At 40.3% G+C, this 15672-nt stretch overlaps 1 protein-coding gene across 5 annotated transcripts in view; it reads left to right on the top strand.

The window, feature by feature from the left end:
* MCOLN2 (mucolipin TRP cation channel 2) overlaps nt 1–15672 on the top strand; it is a 62614-nt gene that overhangs the window by 4437 nt on the left and 42505 nt on the right. For 4 of the 5 annotated variants that reach the window (XM_068540216.1, XM_068540218.1, XM_068540215.1 and 1 more), the window contains exon 2: nt 11137–11296. In XM_068540216.1, the coding sequence (XP_068396317.1) occupies nt 11144–11296 (153 nt within the window). In that variant the 5' untranslated portion in view covers nt 11137–11143. Of the gene's footprint in view, nt 1–3075; nt 3411–11136; nt 11297–15672 lie in introns of those variants that run through there. The other variant, XM_068540213.1, reaches the window with a different exon arrangement.

Here is a 15672-nt window from a genome sequence, read left to right as displayed (position 1 = left end):
CTGACTCAGGGAGCTGATGCTTCAGGATGTGTTTTCATAGGAGGAACGGCTTGTTCAGAACGAGCACTTTTAAGATGTCAAGTCCTAGTTCTGCTTTCCTGCTGGCCTGAGGCAGCAAAGTGGTGATGGGAGATAACTTTATAGGAACTTGGTGGCACAGTTGTTTTTAGGGCAATTCCTGAAAGTTGTAGCATGCTCATGTTTTACAGGTGGCTCTACAGGAAAATGAAAAGCCCCTACAGTCTTTTTTCTCGGTATTTCTCAGAATTAGAATGACCATGTCATTTATGTCCTGAGAGCTGTGCTGAGAAGGTAACTAAGGTTTCTTTCTTTGACCTTTTTTTTTCTTCTCTTTAACTGCCTTTAACTGGGGCCCAACTACCCCAGAGCCTGAGCTATCTGAACATTTTTTTCTCTCGCTTGTGAGATTAGCAAATCATGAGAAAATCAGTTCATTGTAGGAACTGGAGTGAAAAAAAAAACAAAGAAAAAACCCATGTGGGAGTTTGGGATTGGGTTAAAATCTTCCATCCGCCAGATTGCCCTGGGACATTCACCCTACGTGATCATTGCTGTAGAAACACCAAATTTTAGTCTCTGCATTTACTTCCTCTGACTCTCCACTTCCCATCCATCAAACACAAACTAAGGACAGGGAAATATTTGATTACCTGATATGTATTATTAGACTCTGTGAAATAGCTTATTTTAACTCATAATGATAACTCAAGAATTCATGTTAATCATCCAAAATCAAGAAAATATGGAAAACTTGAAGAAGAAAATTAAGATTACCTATGATACTACTTCACAGAGATTACCAAAATTTTTTTTCTGGATTATGTACTTCTAGACTTTTAAAATATCTACATATAGAAATCAATGTCCACATTTTTGGAAAAATGAGATCTCAATGTGTTTATTTTGTAACTTTGAAAAAATTTAACAATATGCCATAGACATGTTTAAGTCAACACAGAGTTACAAATAGGTTTGCAATGAACATTTTTGTAACCATCCTTTTGACTGGTTATTTAAACACTTGTAAGGTAAATCCATAGAGGTTTGATTCCTAGATCACGGATACTCTTCTGATCTCATTCTCTTCTACTTCTATTCAAAAATTTACATCTCCCTTCAACAGAGTTTTTTTTTTTTGCGTTATTGATAAATAAAATTTAAGATAGGTAGATTTTCACCATTCTGACTGTTAGTAAATTTGTTGTTAAATGTTCATTGGCCTGTTCAGGTCCTTTATATATAACAGGATAAATATTGAGTTGACTTTCTCTTATTAATAGTTTGGAACTCTCTACAGGTAATGGATAGTAAACTTTGCCTGTTTAAATATATTGTAGACATTTTTTCCCTGTCTGTCTTTTAACTTTTTGAAGTCTTAATTTTTGTTAAGATCTGTCAGTTATTTTCATTGGCTTCTGAATTTTCTCATGCTTAGAAAGGCATGTTAAATTATATTTTTAAAAGTTCTAAATCTTATGCTTCTATCAATTTTATTTTTTAAATGTGTCTAAGTTTTATTTTTGCCTTTGTTTTCAAGGAGGACTCTAACTTTCTCTCTCCCCAGTGGATTGCAAGTTTTTTTTTGTTTTTTTTGTTTTTTAAACATCTTTATTGGAGTATAATTGCTTTACAATGGTGCGCCAGTTTCTGCTTCATAACAAAGTGAATCAGTCATACATATACATACGTTCCCACATCTCCTCCCTCCTGCGTCTCCCCCCCTCCCACCCTCCCCATCCCACCCCTCCAGGCGGTCACAAAGCACCCAGCTGATCTCCCTGTGCTGATCTCCCTGTGCTATGCGGCTGCTTCCCACTAGCTATCTATTTTACATTTGGTAGTGTTTATATGTCCATGCCACTCTCTCACCCTGTCACATCTTACCCCTCCCCCTCCCCATATCCTCAAGTCCATTCTCTAGTAGGTCTGTGTCTTTATTCCCGTCTGGATTGCAAGTTTTCATAACAATTCATTGAATAATTCATTCTTTGGAAAGACTTCAGGAATATTAATTGAAACAAAATAGGGTTTTTATCAGCAAACCAAGCAACTAAGTTACCTAAAACCCTCTAATGTATCTTGGCTAAGCAAGAGTTTTCAGTATATTTTTAACGTAATTTTTCATATCAATTATTTTAGATTTTCTATTGTTTTGTTGTTTTTATTATAATTTGTTGTTTTATTATTATAGTTTGATCTTAATGGATACTGGCCAAGGAAAAGTTCACATAGTTAGGGTTGTCATCTTTTTCACTGACTCATTTCTTTTTTCCAAAAAATTATTCAGTGAACACCTGTTATGTGTTAGGTAGTCTGCTTTATGCTGGGGATATAGTCATGAGCGAGACCAGGCCTTCATGGAGTTCCCTTGTAGGGAAGACCGGCAAAGATTGCAGTCTCAGTTATGAAGGAAATTGATGAGAGAGGCTGTGGGAAAGGCCTCTTTTAATAGAGTGATCAAGGAGCCCGCTCTAAAGAGGTGCCACTTGAGCTGAGATGCGAAGGTGAGAAGGATCCAGACATGCAGAGCTGGGGGAGTAGCAGTGGGGTAGATGAAACAGCAAGTGCACATGCTCAGAGCCAGGAAGGAGGTGCAGTGGTGTAGTGAGGAAGGGGAAGAGAGGGTATGGGAAGGAGTGGGCAGGAAACTTTCAGGCCATGGTAAGAGGATTGGATTTTAGTCTAAGAGCAATCTCAATGCCCAGCTTATAGTTAGGCATCAATTAACTCAGAATGTCTAGGGGTTGGAAGCCAGACACTGAAACCTTTAAAAAATTCCCAGGTGACGGCTATGCAGCCAATGTGGAGAACCATTGACAGAATGAGGGATTGCAGCTGAAACGTATAGATAAGAGTGTGTGATCAGGCATTGAGCAGATGTGCGGAGAAGAGGGTGGAGGGTTGGTATGAGAAACCTATTAGTCATGTGGGTGGAGTTTCAAGGAAGAGGTTGGGTAAGGGAGTCTGTTCAAGAGAGAGATTTGCCGGAGATGCAAATGTGAAAGTCCACATCCTGTGGATAGTATTTAAAGCCACAGGACTCCACGAACTCTTCTAGAAGGGAGGATAGAGGATAGGAGTGCCGTGGACTGTCCTGAGGCACTCTGGCATCTGGAAGTCAGATGGAAAGGGAGCCAGTAAAGGAGAGCCAGAGAAGCCCAGTGAGGTAGGAAGCAAACTAGGGGAGTGGGATATCCTAGAAGTGGAGAGATGAGGTTATTCCAGGGACGTGGTGGGTAGCTGGATCAAGTGCTGCCAAGCCACCAAGCCGACACCTGAGAAATGGCCGCTGGAATCTGCAGCCGGCGATGGTTCCCTCTGAGCGGGTTTAGAACGGAAACCCAGTGTTTGCTCTAGAGAATCTGAAGCACAAAAGTACCTCGAGGAAGGTAAATGCTGGGTTCATTCCATCATGGCTTTACTTGCTTTTTCCTTCTCCTTTCAGTAACATTTAGAAGTCTCCTGAATTTACAGACTAGGATGCTGTGGTCTGCCAAAGTATCACACTGTTTTAAATAAGAGAAATTATGTTGGAAACATTAGTTTATTTGAATGTTACATTTTTTTCCTTCATTCGTGACCATCTTACAGGCCATTGCCCTTTAAGAAATATTAACTCAGGGATCAGAAAGAACACTGGACAAGGATTCTTATTGGATTCTTGGATCCAATTCTTATTCTAAATTGGATCCTTATGGTCGGGGGCAAGTCGCAACCTCAGGGCACCTTAGTTGCCTCGTTTGTAAAATGAGGAGATAGGAACAAGTAATCTCTAAGGTAAGGATTTCAAACTGGATGCACGTTAGAATCACCTGGGGAGCTTTTTAAATACCCCCATGCCCAGGCTGCAGCCACACCAATCAGGCCAGAATCTCTGAGGGGAGAAGCAGGGCATCAGTACTTTTGAGGTGCCCCCGGTGACTTGGTGTGCAACCAGGTGTGAAAACAATGATCTGAGTTCTTGTCTAGCTCTAATACTTTGAGTTATTCTGTCCTGGGTATAAATACATTCCTGCCTTAGACAAAATCAGAAAGGAGGGAGGAATGAATAGATACTGGGTGGCAGCTGGCAGTGTCTGTCATGGGAGGTCTCAAAATTTACCTTCCAGACTTCCTCTCACAGGAAGGGATTGAAGGATACTCTCCTCAAAAATGAGGGAGAAAAGAAAGAGGTGGAAATGGGATCCAGGAAATGCTTCTACTTCTAGTGCTGCTACATCAATACATGATATCTATATGGGCCTGATAGGAGAATGCAGAATCCAGTTTAGGAAGGAGGTGAAGGGAATTCCCAAACTGATGGCCTTGAATAAGGATTAGAAAGCAACCCATGTAGTTGGAACAGGAGGATGAGGGCTCCAGGAATGATGTCCCTGGGAGGAGAAGGGAATTGACAGGATGCCCAGCTTGGCTGACTGTACTGAAAGCAGCTGGCAGATTCAGCTGGAGTTTGGTGATAAAGTCGTGGTTGGTATATGGAAAACTAAGCAAATGGAGAAAAAGGCAATTAACTCCAGAAAAAAATTTTTATAAGAGAGAATATAAAATCATAGTGTACTGGGGGCTTCCCTGGTGGCGCAGTGGTTAAGAATCCGCCTGCCAATGCAGGAGACACGGGTTTGAGCCCTGGTCCGGGAAGATCCCACATGCCGCAGAGCAACTAAGCCTGTGCGCCACAACTACTAAGCCTGTGCTCTAGAGACCGTGAGCCATAACTACTGAGCCTGCGTGCCACGACTGCTGAAGCCTGTGCGCCTAGAGCCCGTGCTCCGCAACAAGGGAGGCCACTGTAGTGAGAGGCCCGCGCACAGCAACGAAGACCCAATGCAGCCAAAAATAAAATAAATTTATTAAAAAAATAATATATATATATATAAATAAAAATAAAATCATAGTTGTACTGATAGCTCAACTCTGAAGAGTATTTGCATATTCACTTCACAAGTTCTGAATGTTAATTTATCTGAATGTTTATTTATTATCAAATTTTTATTAAAACTTTGTTGAGACAACGAGTGGGGAGGTGAAATGTGTGTGTTGGCTGGGGGCGGGCAGCTGTAAGAGCTACATCCCTATTTTCCATAGGAGGATATAAATTGATAATATCCTAAAGAGGAAAAAATAGTGAAATGGCATTATTTAGAAATGTTAAAGTAAATAACAACAACAACATCAACAAAGCAGATAAAAGTGGTTGCCCCTAAGGGGCAGAAATCAGAAGAGGGGTTCATTATAGTCCATTTAGAATGAAGTACACACTTAAGTTTGGGGGGGAAATGCCAGTGGGACCAGGTCATGCAGAGCTACACAGATGTCGGTTCCCAGAAGGCAGCCTGGTGGTACTGTTCACTGTGATGAGGATGCAGGAAGAAGGACAGGTGTGGGAACAGGTTCACCCTGCTTCCCCTGCCCCATCTTCTGTGACTAGGAAGTGCTAGTTGTGGATTAGAAAAAACATTCTACTTCTAGTGCTGCTACATCAGTACATGATACCTATACAGGCCTGATAGGAGAAGGGTTGCCTATCAAGATTATTTTCCATTTATTTGTTGGAGCTGGGGGAACAGACATCAGTTTCTCTCTAGCTAAGGAGTTTATAATATCAGCTGGGATAACAGAAGAGAAACCACATCTCAGGTGCGGCTGCAGTTCTGAAACACTAGAGAAGTAGTCCCAAATATTTTTGATAACTTATCCCCACCAGTTAAAAGAACATCTACTCTCTCTGAATGGATATTTATTTGTATACTGTATGTAAAACCATATATACTATAAAACAGGTAAAATGAACATTTTAAGGGCTGAGATAGATGAGGATGTTAAGAAAAAATGCTAAATGCAGTGACTTTATAATATCATTATGACTTCACAGTATCATTACCTAATATCTTAGGTGCAGTATATACACTTAGGGCAAGGTTCAACAATAGTAGATTTAGTCAATACTGTAAATACTTTCTTGATAAATCTGGGTTTTTTTCCCAACTTCTTTTCAGATCAGATTTGCTTTTCATCTCTTTTTAACTCATGGCCAACAGAGGTTGTATTAGGGGAGTATTAGCTCTCCCATTTTCTTGATGTTAATTTAGGCTTACATTAGTTTTACAAGGAGTCTAATGTTTTGCAAGAATCTTTATGTCCATTTTGTGAGGTTTAGCTAAAGTGGATAATATACTCTAACAAATGCTTAAATGGGCCTATGTAAACCCTAAGTGGTGGGAATCTGCTGAAAAGCAATGAGGGCACCATACTCCGGGAACTTGCTCTCTTCCCCCAGATTGCCTTGTGCACCTAATGGAAATACAGCCATCTGGCTTTCTGACCACGTGAGGGTATCTTAGGTGTATAATTCATACACTGAAACTTGTAAATCTTAACTTACTTTTGCTTGGTTAATACAATTAGAAGCCCTAGCCCTGTCTTCTCACATCCCATTGGATGGTCTTGCATACCCGACTTGTGTGCATGCACCCCACTTTGGAGGCCACTGCAGTAGAAAACAAACTTTCATCCCTCTTTTTGAGTAGGGTAAGGGTCATACAAGCTGAAAATCAGTAGCAGTCTGAGCTGGTTAGCTTATTTGCTAAGTAGATCATGCTAATGGGAACAAGGTACCATTGCTGAAACTGATGTGTGCATTTTTCTGAGGCAAAGGTCAGAAACCTTCACAAGTCCCTAGAGGTTAAGAATTTCCAGGAATTTGTTCTGTTTTGCTTTTTTCAAAACTTCAAGCTTCCATAGACTCTTGGTCATTGATTTGATAAAGCTGGAGTTGCCCTTGGTCATATGATGGGCTTAAAATTAGGTGACATCACACAGTCCTGATTATCTGGGGAAAGAGTAGATTTTCTTAATAACTGATGGTAGCTCTGATGGGCTTCCTTCCTGACTTCTCCCCACAGTACCAGTGTCAGGCTTCCTTCCTAAGTCCAGTTTCTCTAGCTTTTATTTAGCCCACTGTGCGGATGACTTTCCATTCTATTCCAGATCTTGTTTTTACTCTTACAAATACTGTGTTTTCTTCCTTTGATATTTGGGTATTTGTGCCATTTATTAAGCTTATACAAATCTATGTTTCCCATGGTTTCGTGAAACAAAAATAATCCATAAGAGTCGTGATTGCTCTTATTTATTTCCTGCAATTTCAGTTGCGTGACTGCCCTGTGATTGATGGATCAGTGTAACTTAGATCTTCATGGATTTCTGTTCCTTGACTGTTTTTATGGTGTAGTCACTTCTCCTGGTTGTGTTCCCACCAGTTAGCAGCTCTCTGTCCTTTTCTAAACCTGTTGGTGATTTTCATCGTTTTTGATGGAAGTTGCAGTATTCCTCCTGCTGATCTAATTCTTGCTTACCAAGTTGTGATTGCAGCTTTCAAGCCTCCTGTACCAAACATCCAGCCCGGTGCTTAGCCCTAGAGGGTGTTGGATAAGTATGTGTCAAATGCAGGAATGTTTTAATGTTTTAGTCTTATGATATTGTCCTATCTCTCTTTTGTTTTTTAGTGTTCCCTCTTTTCACTTGGCACTTCTTTTTTTTTTTCGGCACCATTGTATTTTTGTTATAGTGATAAGATGTGTGGCTGTGTGTGCACCTGTGCGTGCCCATGTTTAACACCCTTCACCTACTGGGGAACTAGGGAAAACCCACAAATTGAGAAGAGTGGGGCAATAAAGTGCCTTCAGAAATGTAGAGTTTAGAAAGCTTACACATTTGCATTTTCCTTGAGATACCAGAATTTTTGAACCAAAATATCATTAATATTTTTTCTGTATTTTTATCATTGTATCATCAGTTGATCACATTTGACTAGTACTATCCTATATTTCAACTATTGGCTCCTGCACGCTTGAGGGGAAAGGTTTTCATGCTAGCTTTTTCATTTTTCTTTTTATTCTTCACAGTGCTATAAGTACTGCAGCTGTTCTCTAAACACCTAAGTGAAAAACTTCTGCAAGTTTTAAAATAATTAGTGTAAATAATTTAATACAGTGAGTGATCCCCATGTTCATTATCTGCTACTTTGCTTTTTTTTTTCTTGGCCAAGACTTACCTTGTTAATCAGGTTTCTTAGGGTAATATTAAGATCAGTTATCATTTCCTGAACATTTAGTGGCCATATTAGTTGAGGAAACCAGCAGCTGGAAGAATTACTTGGAGCCTCTTGGAGCAATTGGGCTGCATCAATTCCCTTCTCTTTGTTCCAGGGCCCTCAATGCATACTTCAGTTATATCACTTGACACATTTTATTATACTTTTATCTCTTCACATCTCTCCCTTCCACTGGACGGAGCTCCTGGAAGGCAGGAAAATGTCTCTGTCAGAGCTTGGCTCACAAGGCATTCACCAAGCACTTGACCTACTACCCTGTGTTTCACGCCACTGTTTTCCAGGAAACAACTTCCTCTTTCTTCAGTACAGTGTTTCTCACACTAGAGGCCGAGGGTATGTTCGGGGGAGGAGTTTCCATGCCTTTGTTCTCAGGGTTCTATCACAACTTTTCAGATGCCCTTTTTATTTTACTAAATGAAAAGACATTGTGAATCATCAGGATGAATACATTAGCAACACAGATCCACTGAGGTGATGGTGGTTGACGCTGGATTCGGTATCGCTCAGACATGCCCGCGAGGCTTCCACAGGCCTGTTCTCAGGGGTCTGAAGGTTCGTATTGGAGGATGTGGCTCTTAGGCACAGTTAAGATGCCATCTTCTTCTTGGAAATGCTTCCCTTGATCAATGCTCTTCATCAGGTGCTCCGTAGCACCTGCCACTCCATGTATTAGGACATGTTACAGGATTCCCCCTCTGGCTCTGAACCTGTCTCCCCAGAGGCAGACCCCTGCCTCCATAATACTTTGTATACTTATGGTACAGCAGCCACTGAGCTATTTGATAACTTGTGAATTTGCACTCACAAGTCTGTCTCTCCTACTGGATGCTGAGCATCTATTCAGCTTTGTGTCCCGAGCACCCAGCAAAATCGCTCAGCACAGTAAGTGTTCAGTAAGTTGGTTAGATCGAATCAGGAGGTAACTATAGCAGCTGCAGGGCAAACACATTTAAAAAGTCTTCTTTTTCTTTTGAAATGAGACTCATTTTGGTCATTGATTTTTCATTTTTTTTTGTTTTTCCCAAGGTTTTCTTATAGATATTTTTACCTCTATGTCTTTAAATATGGTAAGCGTGGTTGTTTTCTAATCTGCGTCTGATTCTGATATGCTTGGCCCTGTTTCTGCTGTTTCTTAAGTTGACTGCTTCATGCTACTTGGTTTCTTCATGGGCCTGGTATGTATTAGTACCTGTTAGTCAACGTGTTTTACAAGTTATTTGTTAGAGCTCCCCAAGTCCTAGGATGAGCGTCTGGAGAGGTCTGCATGTGTTTGCTAGGAGACGAGGGCAATTCCAGTCTGGAGCCCCCTGAACGAAGCAAGCTAGCTCACAGTTTAGCATTCCCTGGCTCACCCAGGCAAGAGGCTCAAAGGGCTGGGTTGTGACCATCATTTCTCAGTATGTGTCCTTCCCTTCCTTTCCCTCTCCCTCCCTCCCTCCCTACCTCCTTCCTTCCCTCCCTTCTTCTTTCCAGCAAAATAACCTGGCCTACTAATTCTGGAAATAGTAGGTCTAAATATTAACTTAAAAATAGAAAATCATTAACAACTGAGTATAAGCCTTAAAAAGTCTTAAAATAAGCCTTAATATAGTCTCTCCTTTTTTTTTTTTTTTGAGCTTCTTTTAAATTTGTTAGTCAAGCTAAATAACATAGGTCATAAGTCAATATAAAAATGTCATTAAGATATTTTAGGTGAAAAGATCCCTAAGAGTGACCCCCAATTATAAAAACTTTCCAAGAAATGATTAACTTGAATGGTCGGCTAAACTTAATAGAGTTTATTCATTAAACTTACCATCAAGATGCTTCCTGTTGCAAGAAACAGAAATCAAACTTAAACAGGCTTAAGGTCCAAAGAGTGTTTATTGGCTCAACTTGAAAGTCTTGGAATCATGGCTTCAGGCACAGCTAGCTCCAGGAACTCAAACATTGTCATTAGGCAATCTTAACTGTTCTTCTGTGTTAGCTCCACTCTTTGGCAAGCTCTCCTATGCTGGCTTCCAGGCGAGATGGTGAGATGACTTCCAGGAATTCTAGACTCAGCCTATGCTTTAAGTCTGTGATCCCCAAACTTTGCTGATTATGCATTCAACAATAAAAGTTAAGCACATATCCCCAATGTGTATATATTATTTATAAATTATATGTTACTATATACCACTGTTATTTTATATGTTATATTATTAGCAGAGCTCATTTTTCTGTTTGTTTGTTTTTAAGATAAAGAATAAAATAGAAGTACTAATATTTTCTATTCTCCCAGTGGATTGTTTTGCACACCCCATTTTGGGGACTACTTAGTGGAAAGACCACATCTCTTCCATTGGTTATAATTACAGTCTTGTGACCACATTTCATTGTTTCTTTTTGGCCTAGCTTGAGTCATGTGCCCATTTCTGAGTCCAGAGTCCTTGAAACAGTAAAAGCAAAATTTTGCTAATATATAGGGTGACACAATTATATGATTGGGCATAAATAGAGAAATGCTATTTTAACTTTAAAGATATTTATAATTTGGGATCTTATAATCACTGATATATCATGCAAAAAAAAAAGAGACATAATCCTTCTTTCAAGGATTATAGAACAGAGAGTTATAGAACAGAGATTCTCTATTTCCGTAACAATTTAATTCCATTAGTCTGTACTAAATTTCTGTGATTTCACACCTAGCATATCACAAAAGTATTCCACCTAGTTTTTGTTAATACTCCAGTGATAGGTGAATGCTATCTGTTAGGATGTAGGAATTGACAGGTCTTGCAAATAAAATCCTATTTTTATAATTTTGATAATGGCCACTCGGAACAAGATGGGTAGCTATATGTAAAGGCAGGTGATAGAAGGTCCTGAATCATTTTCAGATTTCTAAAGTGAAAAGGACTTCACTGGCTGGAGAGAGTTTTGCTTGTAAGAATGGGTAAAGCATGTGAATGGAAAGTATTAGGGCTTTCTGATGGACAGGCTCTTTTGTGTATTTAAAAATTAATCTTCTTTGGCAGAGGTGCAATGGCTCATCTTGATTCTGAGGTGAAAGAAGAATGTCTGAGAGAAGACCTGAAGTTTTACTTCATGAACCCTTGTGAAAAATTCCGAGCCAGACAACAGATTCCGTGGAAAATGGGTTTGCAGATTTTGAAGATAGTCATGGTCACCACACAGGTAAATTATATTATCAGTTCATTTGTTCTTTTTCTCTTTTTTTTTAAATTTTATTTATTTATTTATTTATTTATGGCTGTGTTGTGTCTTCGTTTCTCTGCGAGGGCTTTCTCCAGTTGTGGCAAGTGGGGGCCACTCTTCATCGCGGTGCGCGGGCCTCTCACTATCGCGGCCTCTCTTGTTGCGGAGCACAGACTCCAGACGCGCAGGCTCAGTAATTGTGGCTCACGGGCCCAGCCGCTCCGCGGCATGTGGGATCTTCCCAGACCAGGGCTCAAACCCGTGTCCCCTGCGTTGGCAGGCAGACTCTCAACCACTGCGCCACCAGGGAAGCCCCTATTTGCTCTTTTTTTTACCCCAAGATGAAACTGTTTTCCCATGTTCTGCCACTTGACTTTTGTCCCGAAAAGGCCACGCTCATGTTCATAAACCTGTAAAATTATATTGATTCTGGAGGGCAGGTGGTAGGTCGAAGTTCGGTTTAGATGCCTACTTTGTTTTAATAAGGGACTCTGAGGTCATCTCTCACAGGTTCTGTAAATATAGATAATACTAGATCTGAAGGGGGGTGGGTAGGGTTTCCATATCTGAATGAGGCACAGGGCTCGTGAAGGCTGCCCAGTCCAAAGTGATCTGTGTTCTTGAAATCTTTCATCTTTATTCAAACACATCTTATATAAATACACTTTGGAAATCTGCATTTTGGACTGTTTTGATTTTGGATTTATGGAATGCTAAATTTTCTTTTCATCAGTAGCTAAGTGCTTAAGTAAACACTCCCCCACCTTACCTACGCCCCGTCCCCTTTCCCAGGCACTATCAGGAGTGTCTAAAGAGTACACTGGGACCTTTTATTTAAATTCATATTGTTAAGCACTTTATTATCAGTTGTCATCTAGTTTTGGGGCCTGTGCTACTGAACCAGTTTTAGGGAGGCTTCTCTGTAGGTAACTACATTTGAAACACGCGTCCTTTTAAAAACAGTACTAATTTGGGATATTAGACTCCATGGGAAAATAATCATTCTGTCATCAGTGTAAAAACTGTTTGTAAAGATGTGATTTCTGGAACACAAAAGTAAATACCTTTCTAAAAATCACTTCCATATAGTTTTAGAAATGAGAGAGGCGGCTCCTGCCATGACTGAAGTTGCATCTTTATCCTGTGTTCAGAAAGAGGTCTTGTCACTGCATGACATGCTGTACCAACTCATCACGTTTTAGGGTAAACAAGTTACTTCCAAAGAAACAAAGATGAGAGACAGGGCCAGTGTTAAATGTATATGCTTAGCTATTTTCTTTGAAAATTTTTTTCATTTTAATTCTTGGTTTTGAAGTTTTAACTTTGGCAACCTACCTATAAAGTAGGTGCATTGCTAGTATTGTTTGGAAGAAGGAGAAATAATGTCCCCTTTTGCTATTTGGTTAATTTTAATTTTTCCCCAATTACTTCTCTTGCCAAACCAGCTGTCATTTCAAGTTTTTGATCTATTAATGTTACTAAAATTGTAACTTACCTAGGCATAAAATATCATCACCCTCTTTGACTTACCTTTTTTGTCCTGATAACTACTAAATCCCATGGAGTCTTCCTTCAAAACTGTATCTCTTTATGTTTTGCCATATTCACTATCTTCTCTCTAGCACAAACTCTTACATTGTTAGTTAATTAAAAATGTGTATGAAGCACCTCATATGCTCTGCATTGTCTTGGGAGTGTAAGCTGTGAATGTCTTACCACTGCTGACAGCTCACACGTAGCCTAGCTGTTCCGTGTGCCAGGCACAGTAAGTGCTTTATGTGTGTTAGCTCATTCCATCCTCACTGGAACCCATGAGGTAGGTTCAGTTTTTACCCCCTTTGTATGGATGAGGAAACTGAACCAAAAAGAGCTGAGTAATTTGCCTATGGCCATTCAGCCAGTAAGTGGCAGAGCCGGGATTTGAGCTCCGGCAGTCTGGCTCTAGAGTCTGCACTCTTATTCAAATGCTGTTTCTTTCCAGATGTTGATCTTCAGAGTTTGCACTCGAGGAATACACATAAGTTAGCTAGGCTGCTTCTGGAAATCATCTTAGGCCTACCTTTTTTTAGCTCCATATGCACCAGTCCATTCAATACATGTCAGATTAATTTTTCTTAGAATGATTTTATTGTCTCCCTCCTGCTCAGAAACTTCTGTAGAGCCCTATTTCCCACAGAACAAAATTTTGACTCTGGCCTGAAATTCACAGATTTCCACAGTCTCCTTCAACGTGCCTTTCCAGCAGGTTTTCATCTCCTGTTTCCTCCCCACATCCCAGACAGACGGCCCCACCCAGTGATTCTCGTCCCTGCCCTGCTGTTTCTCCAAGTCCAGAGGGATTCTTTTTCTCTCTCATCCTGCAGGTGCTATTTGAAGTCCACCTCCCCCGCCAGCCTTGCCTGATCACTCAACGCGTGGTTTTTCTTGGTTCACTAGTACCCCTTGCTGGCCACATCACTGATTTCACTTTTAATAGAATATTTCCGGGAATCGATCGTTTACTTTTTTGTGTAACTGTACCCGGCCTACCCTAACAAAATTGTGGTGGATTAAACTTGTGTTCCCCTGTAGGGTCATTCTAATAAGTTTTGCTACTTGGGGGATATGTAATTGGAACGGATTTCTCAAATATCTTTCTTTCCTTCAAATCCCACTTTTCCCTCCTCCTCTTTTTCTGTCTCTTTTAGCACTCCATCCTCAAGTCTAATGGGATGGGTTCTGTTTTATCGCGGTTGATGGGAAGGAAACTTTTTTTTTTAGACATTCCTACCCTGCATTCTGCAGTAATTTATAATCTTGAGAGAGCTGTCTACATTCTTTTGCTAGATCTGCTCTTTCTCTCCCGTATTCTTTGTATATTATTAGAGTGGTATCTTGTTTTTACCTGGTACAGAATATTTTCTCCTCCATTGATTTCATAATCAGGTCTTAAATTCACAATCTTTGCCAGGCTGCACTTAATGTGTAATTATTTTTCTGTCTTATAGCTTCAGCAAATCTTAAGATCTAGTTAGTGGGGCTAGAATGCACTTTTCTGCCAGCCCCTTTTAAAAAATGAAATTATTTGACCAATCCTCCATCATCTCTTCACTCTTGCTCTGTAGGGGGTGTTTTGTCCTGCCATAGCAGGAAGGGGACCTCATGATCTCCCCCTCCAGGGTTTCTCTCCTCTACTGAGAGATGCTTGGAAAATCCTACCCCTGACCTGATTTGGGGCCATACATGTTGATCTTTGCTTGTTCTGTGAACAACAGGATGGAGAACATTTCCCGTTCTTGATGCCAGATGGAGGTAGTTCCAAGCAGAGATTATACCTCCGTGTTCTCTCATTCCCAAAATTGAGGTAATGAGCTTTGAGTCTAAATAAGGTGGTAGCTTAAAATAGCAGCAAATTGAATGCTGCTCTCTTGGTCAAGTTATTCACTCCCCATTCACTTTTTGGGTTTCTTTAGCTTAGCTAGGAGCATGGGAAGAGTGGCTCTAATATTCCCCACTTCTAGAGTTAAGTTGGCAGCATTTCAGTTTGAGAGGTTGTAGGCCATGTGGTCAAGAGAACTAACAGGTGAGTCAAACAAACCTGGTTTGGATCCCCGCTCTCACACTTTTCTTTTCTGTTTCAACCTGGATAAAGTATCTGACTTCAGGTTGCAGGTGTATAAAATGGGATGGACAGATTCGGTATTTGACTCTGACATTGTGATGGCCACTATTCCAGTTCCTGAATGCATCGTAGTGGGGAAAAAAGAAAAAAACATCCCTGTCCTTGTGGAGTCCAGTGTAATATCTCCCTCAGAGGGTATTGGGAAATTAAGTGAGAAATAAAAATTATAAATTTTAGGCACAGTGCCTGGCACTCAGGACATAAGAGCTGTTATTCAGCACTATGCAGTGTCAACCTTGCCCACTTTGTATCCCCGCTTGGCACAGAATAAGCACTCAGTAAACTTCGATTGAAGAACTTGATTCATGTGTGTGTACCAGTTTTTTTTTTTCATTTGTATGTCAGTATTTAATAAAACCCCCGAACAATCACGTGTGTATTGTTTCCCCGGTTTACTTTTTTAGCTTTTGAAAAGCAACGTGACCTTTCCTTTTCTGGCAGTTCCTACAGGCACCATTGATAGACATCACATGCTTGAAAGAATCTTTAGCCTTTGGTTGCTTAGCTTTCAGCACAGGTTGGATGTTGTGGGACTTCTTATCTGATATTTTCCTTAGAATAGCTGGGTTAAGCAATGGCTCAATCCTTTGACTTGGTATTTGAGGAATGTGATCTGGTGAGGCTCAGATGCTAAGAGTGTCATCTATGTACATTCTCGAACAATAGTTGCAGGTCTGGAAAGCTAGCACCTAAA

Source organism: Eschrichtius robustus, chromosome 3 (assembly GCF_028021215.1).
Source record: "Eschrichtius robustus isolate mEscRob2 chromosome 3, mEscRob2.pri, whole genome shotgun sequence".
Lineage (NCBI taxonomy): Eukaryota > Metazoa > Chordata > Mammalia > Artiodactyla > Eschrichtiidae > Eschrichtius > Eschrichtius robustus.
This window is presented reverse-complemented; position numbering and strand designations above follow the sequence as displayed.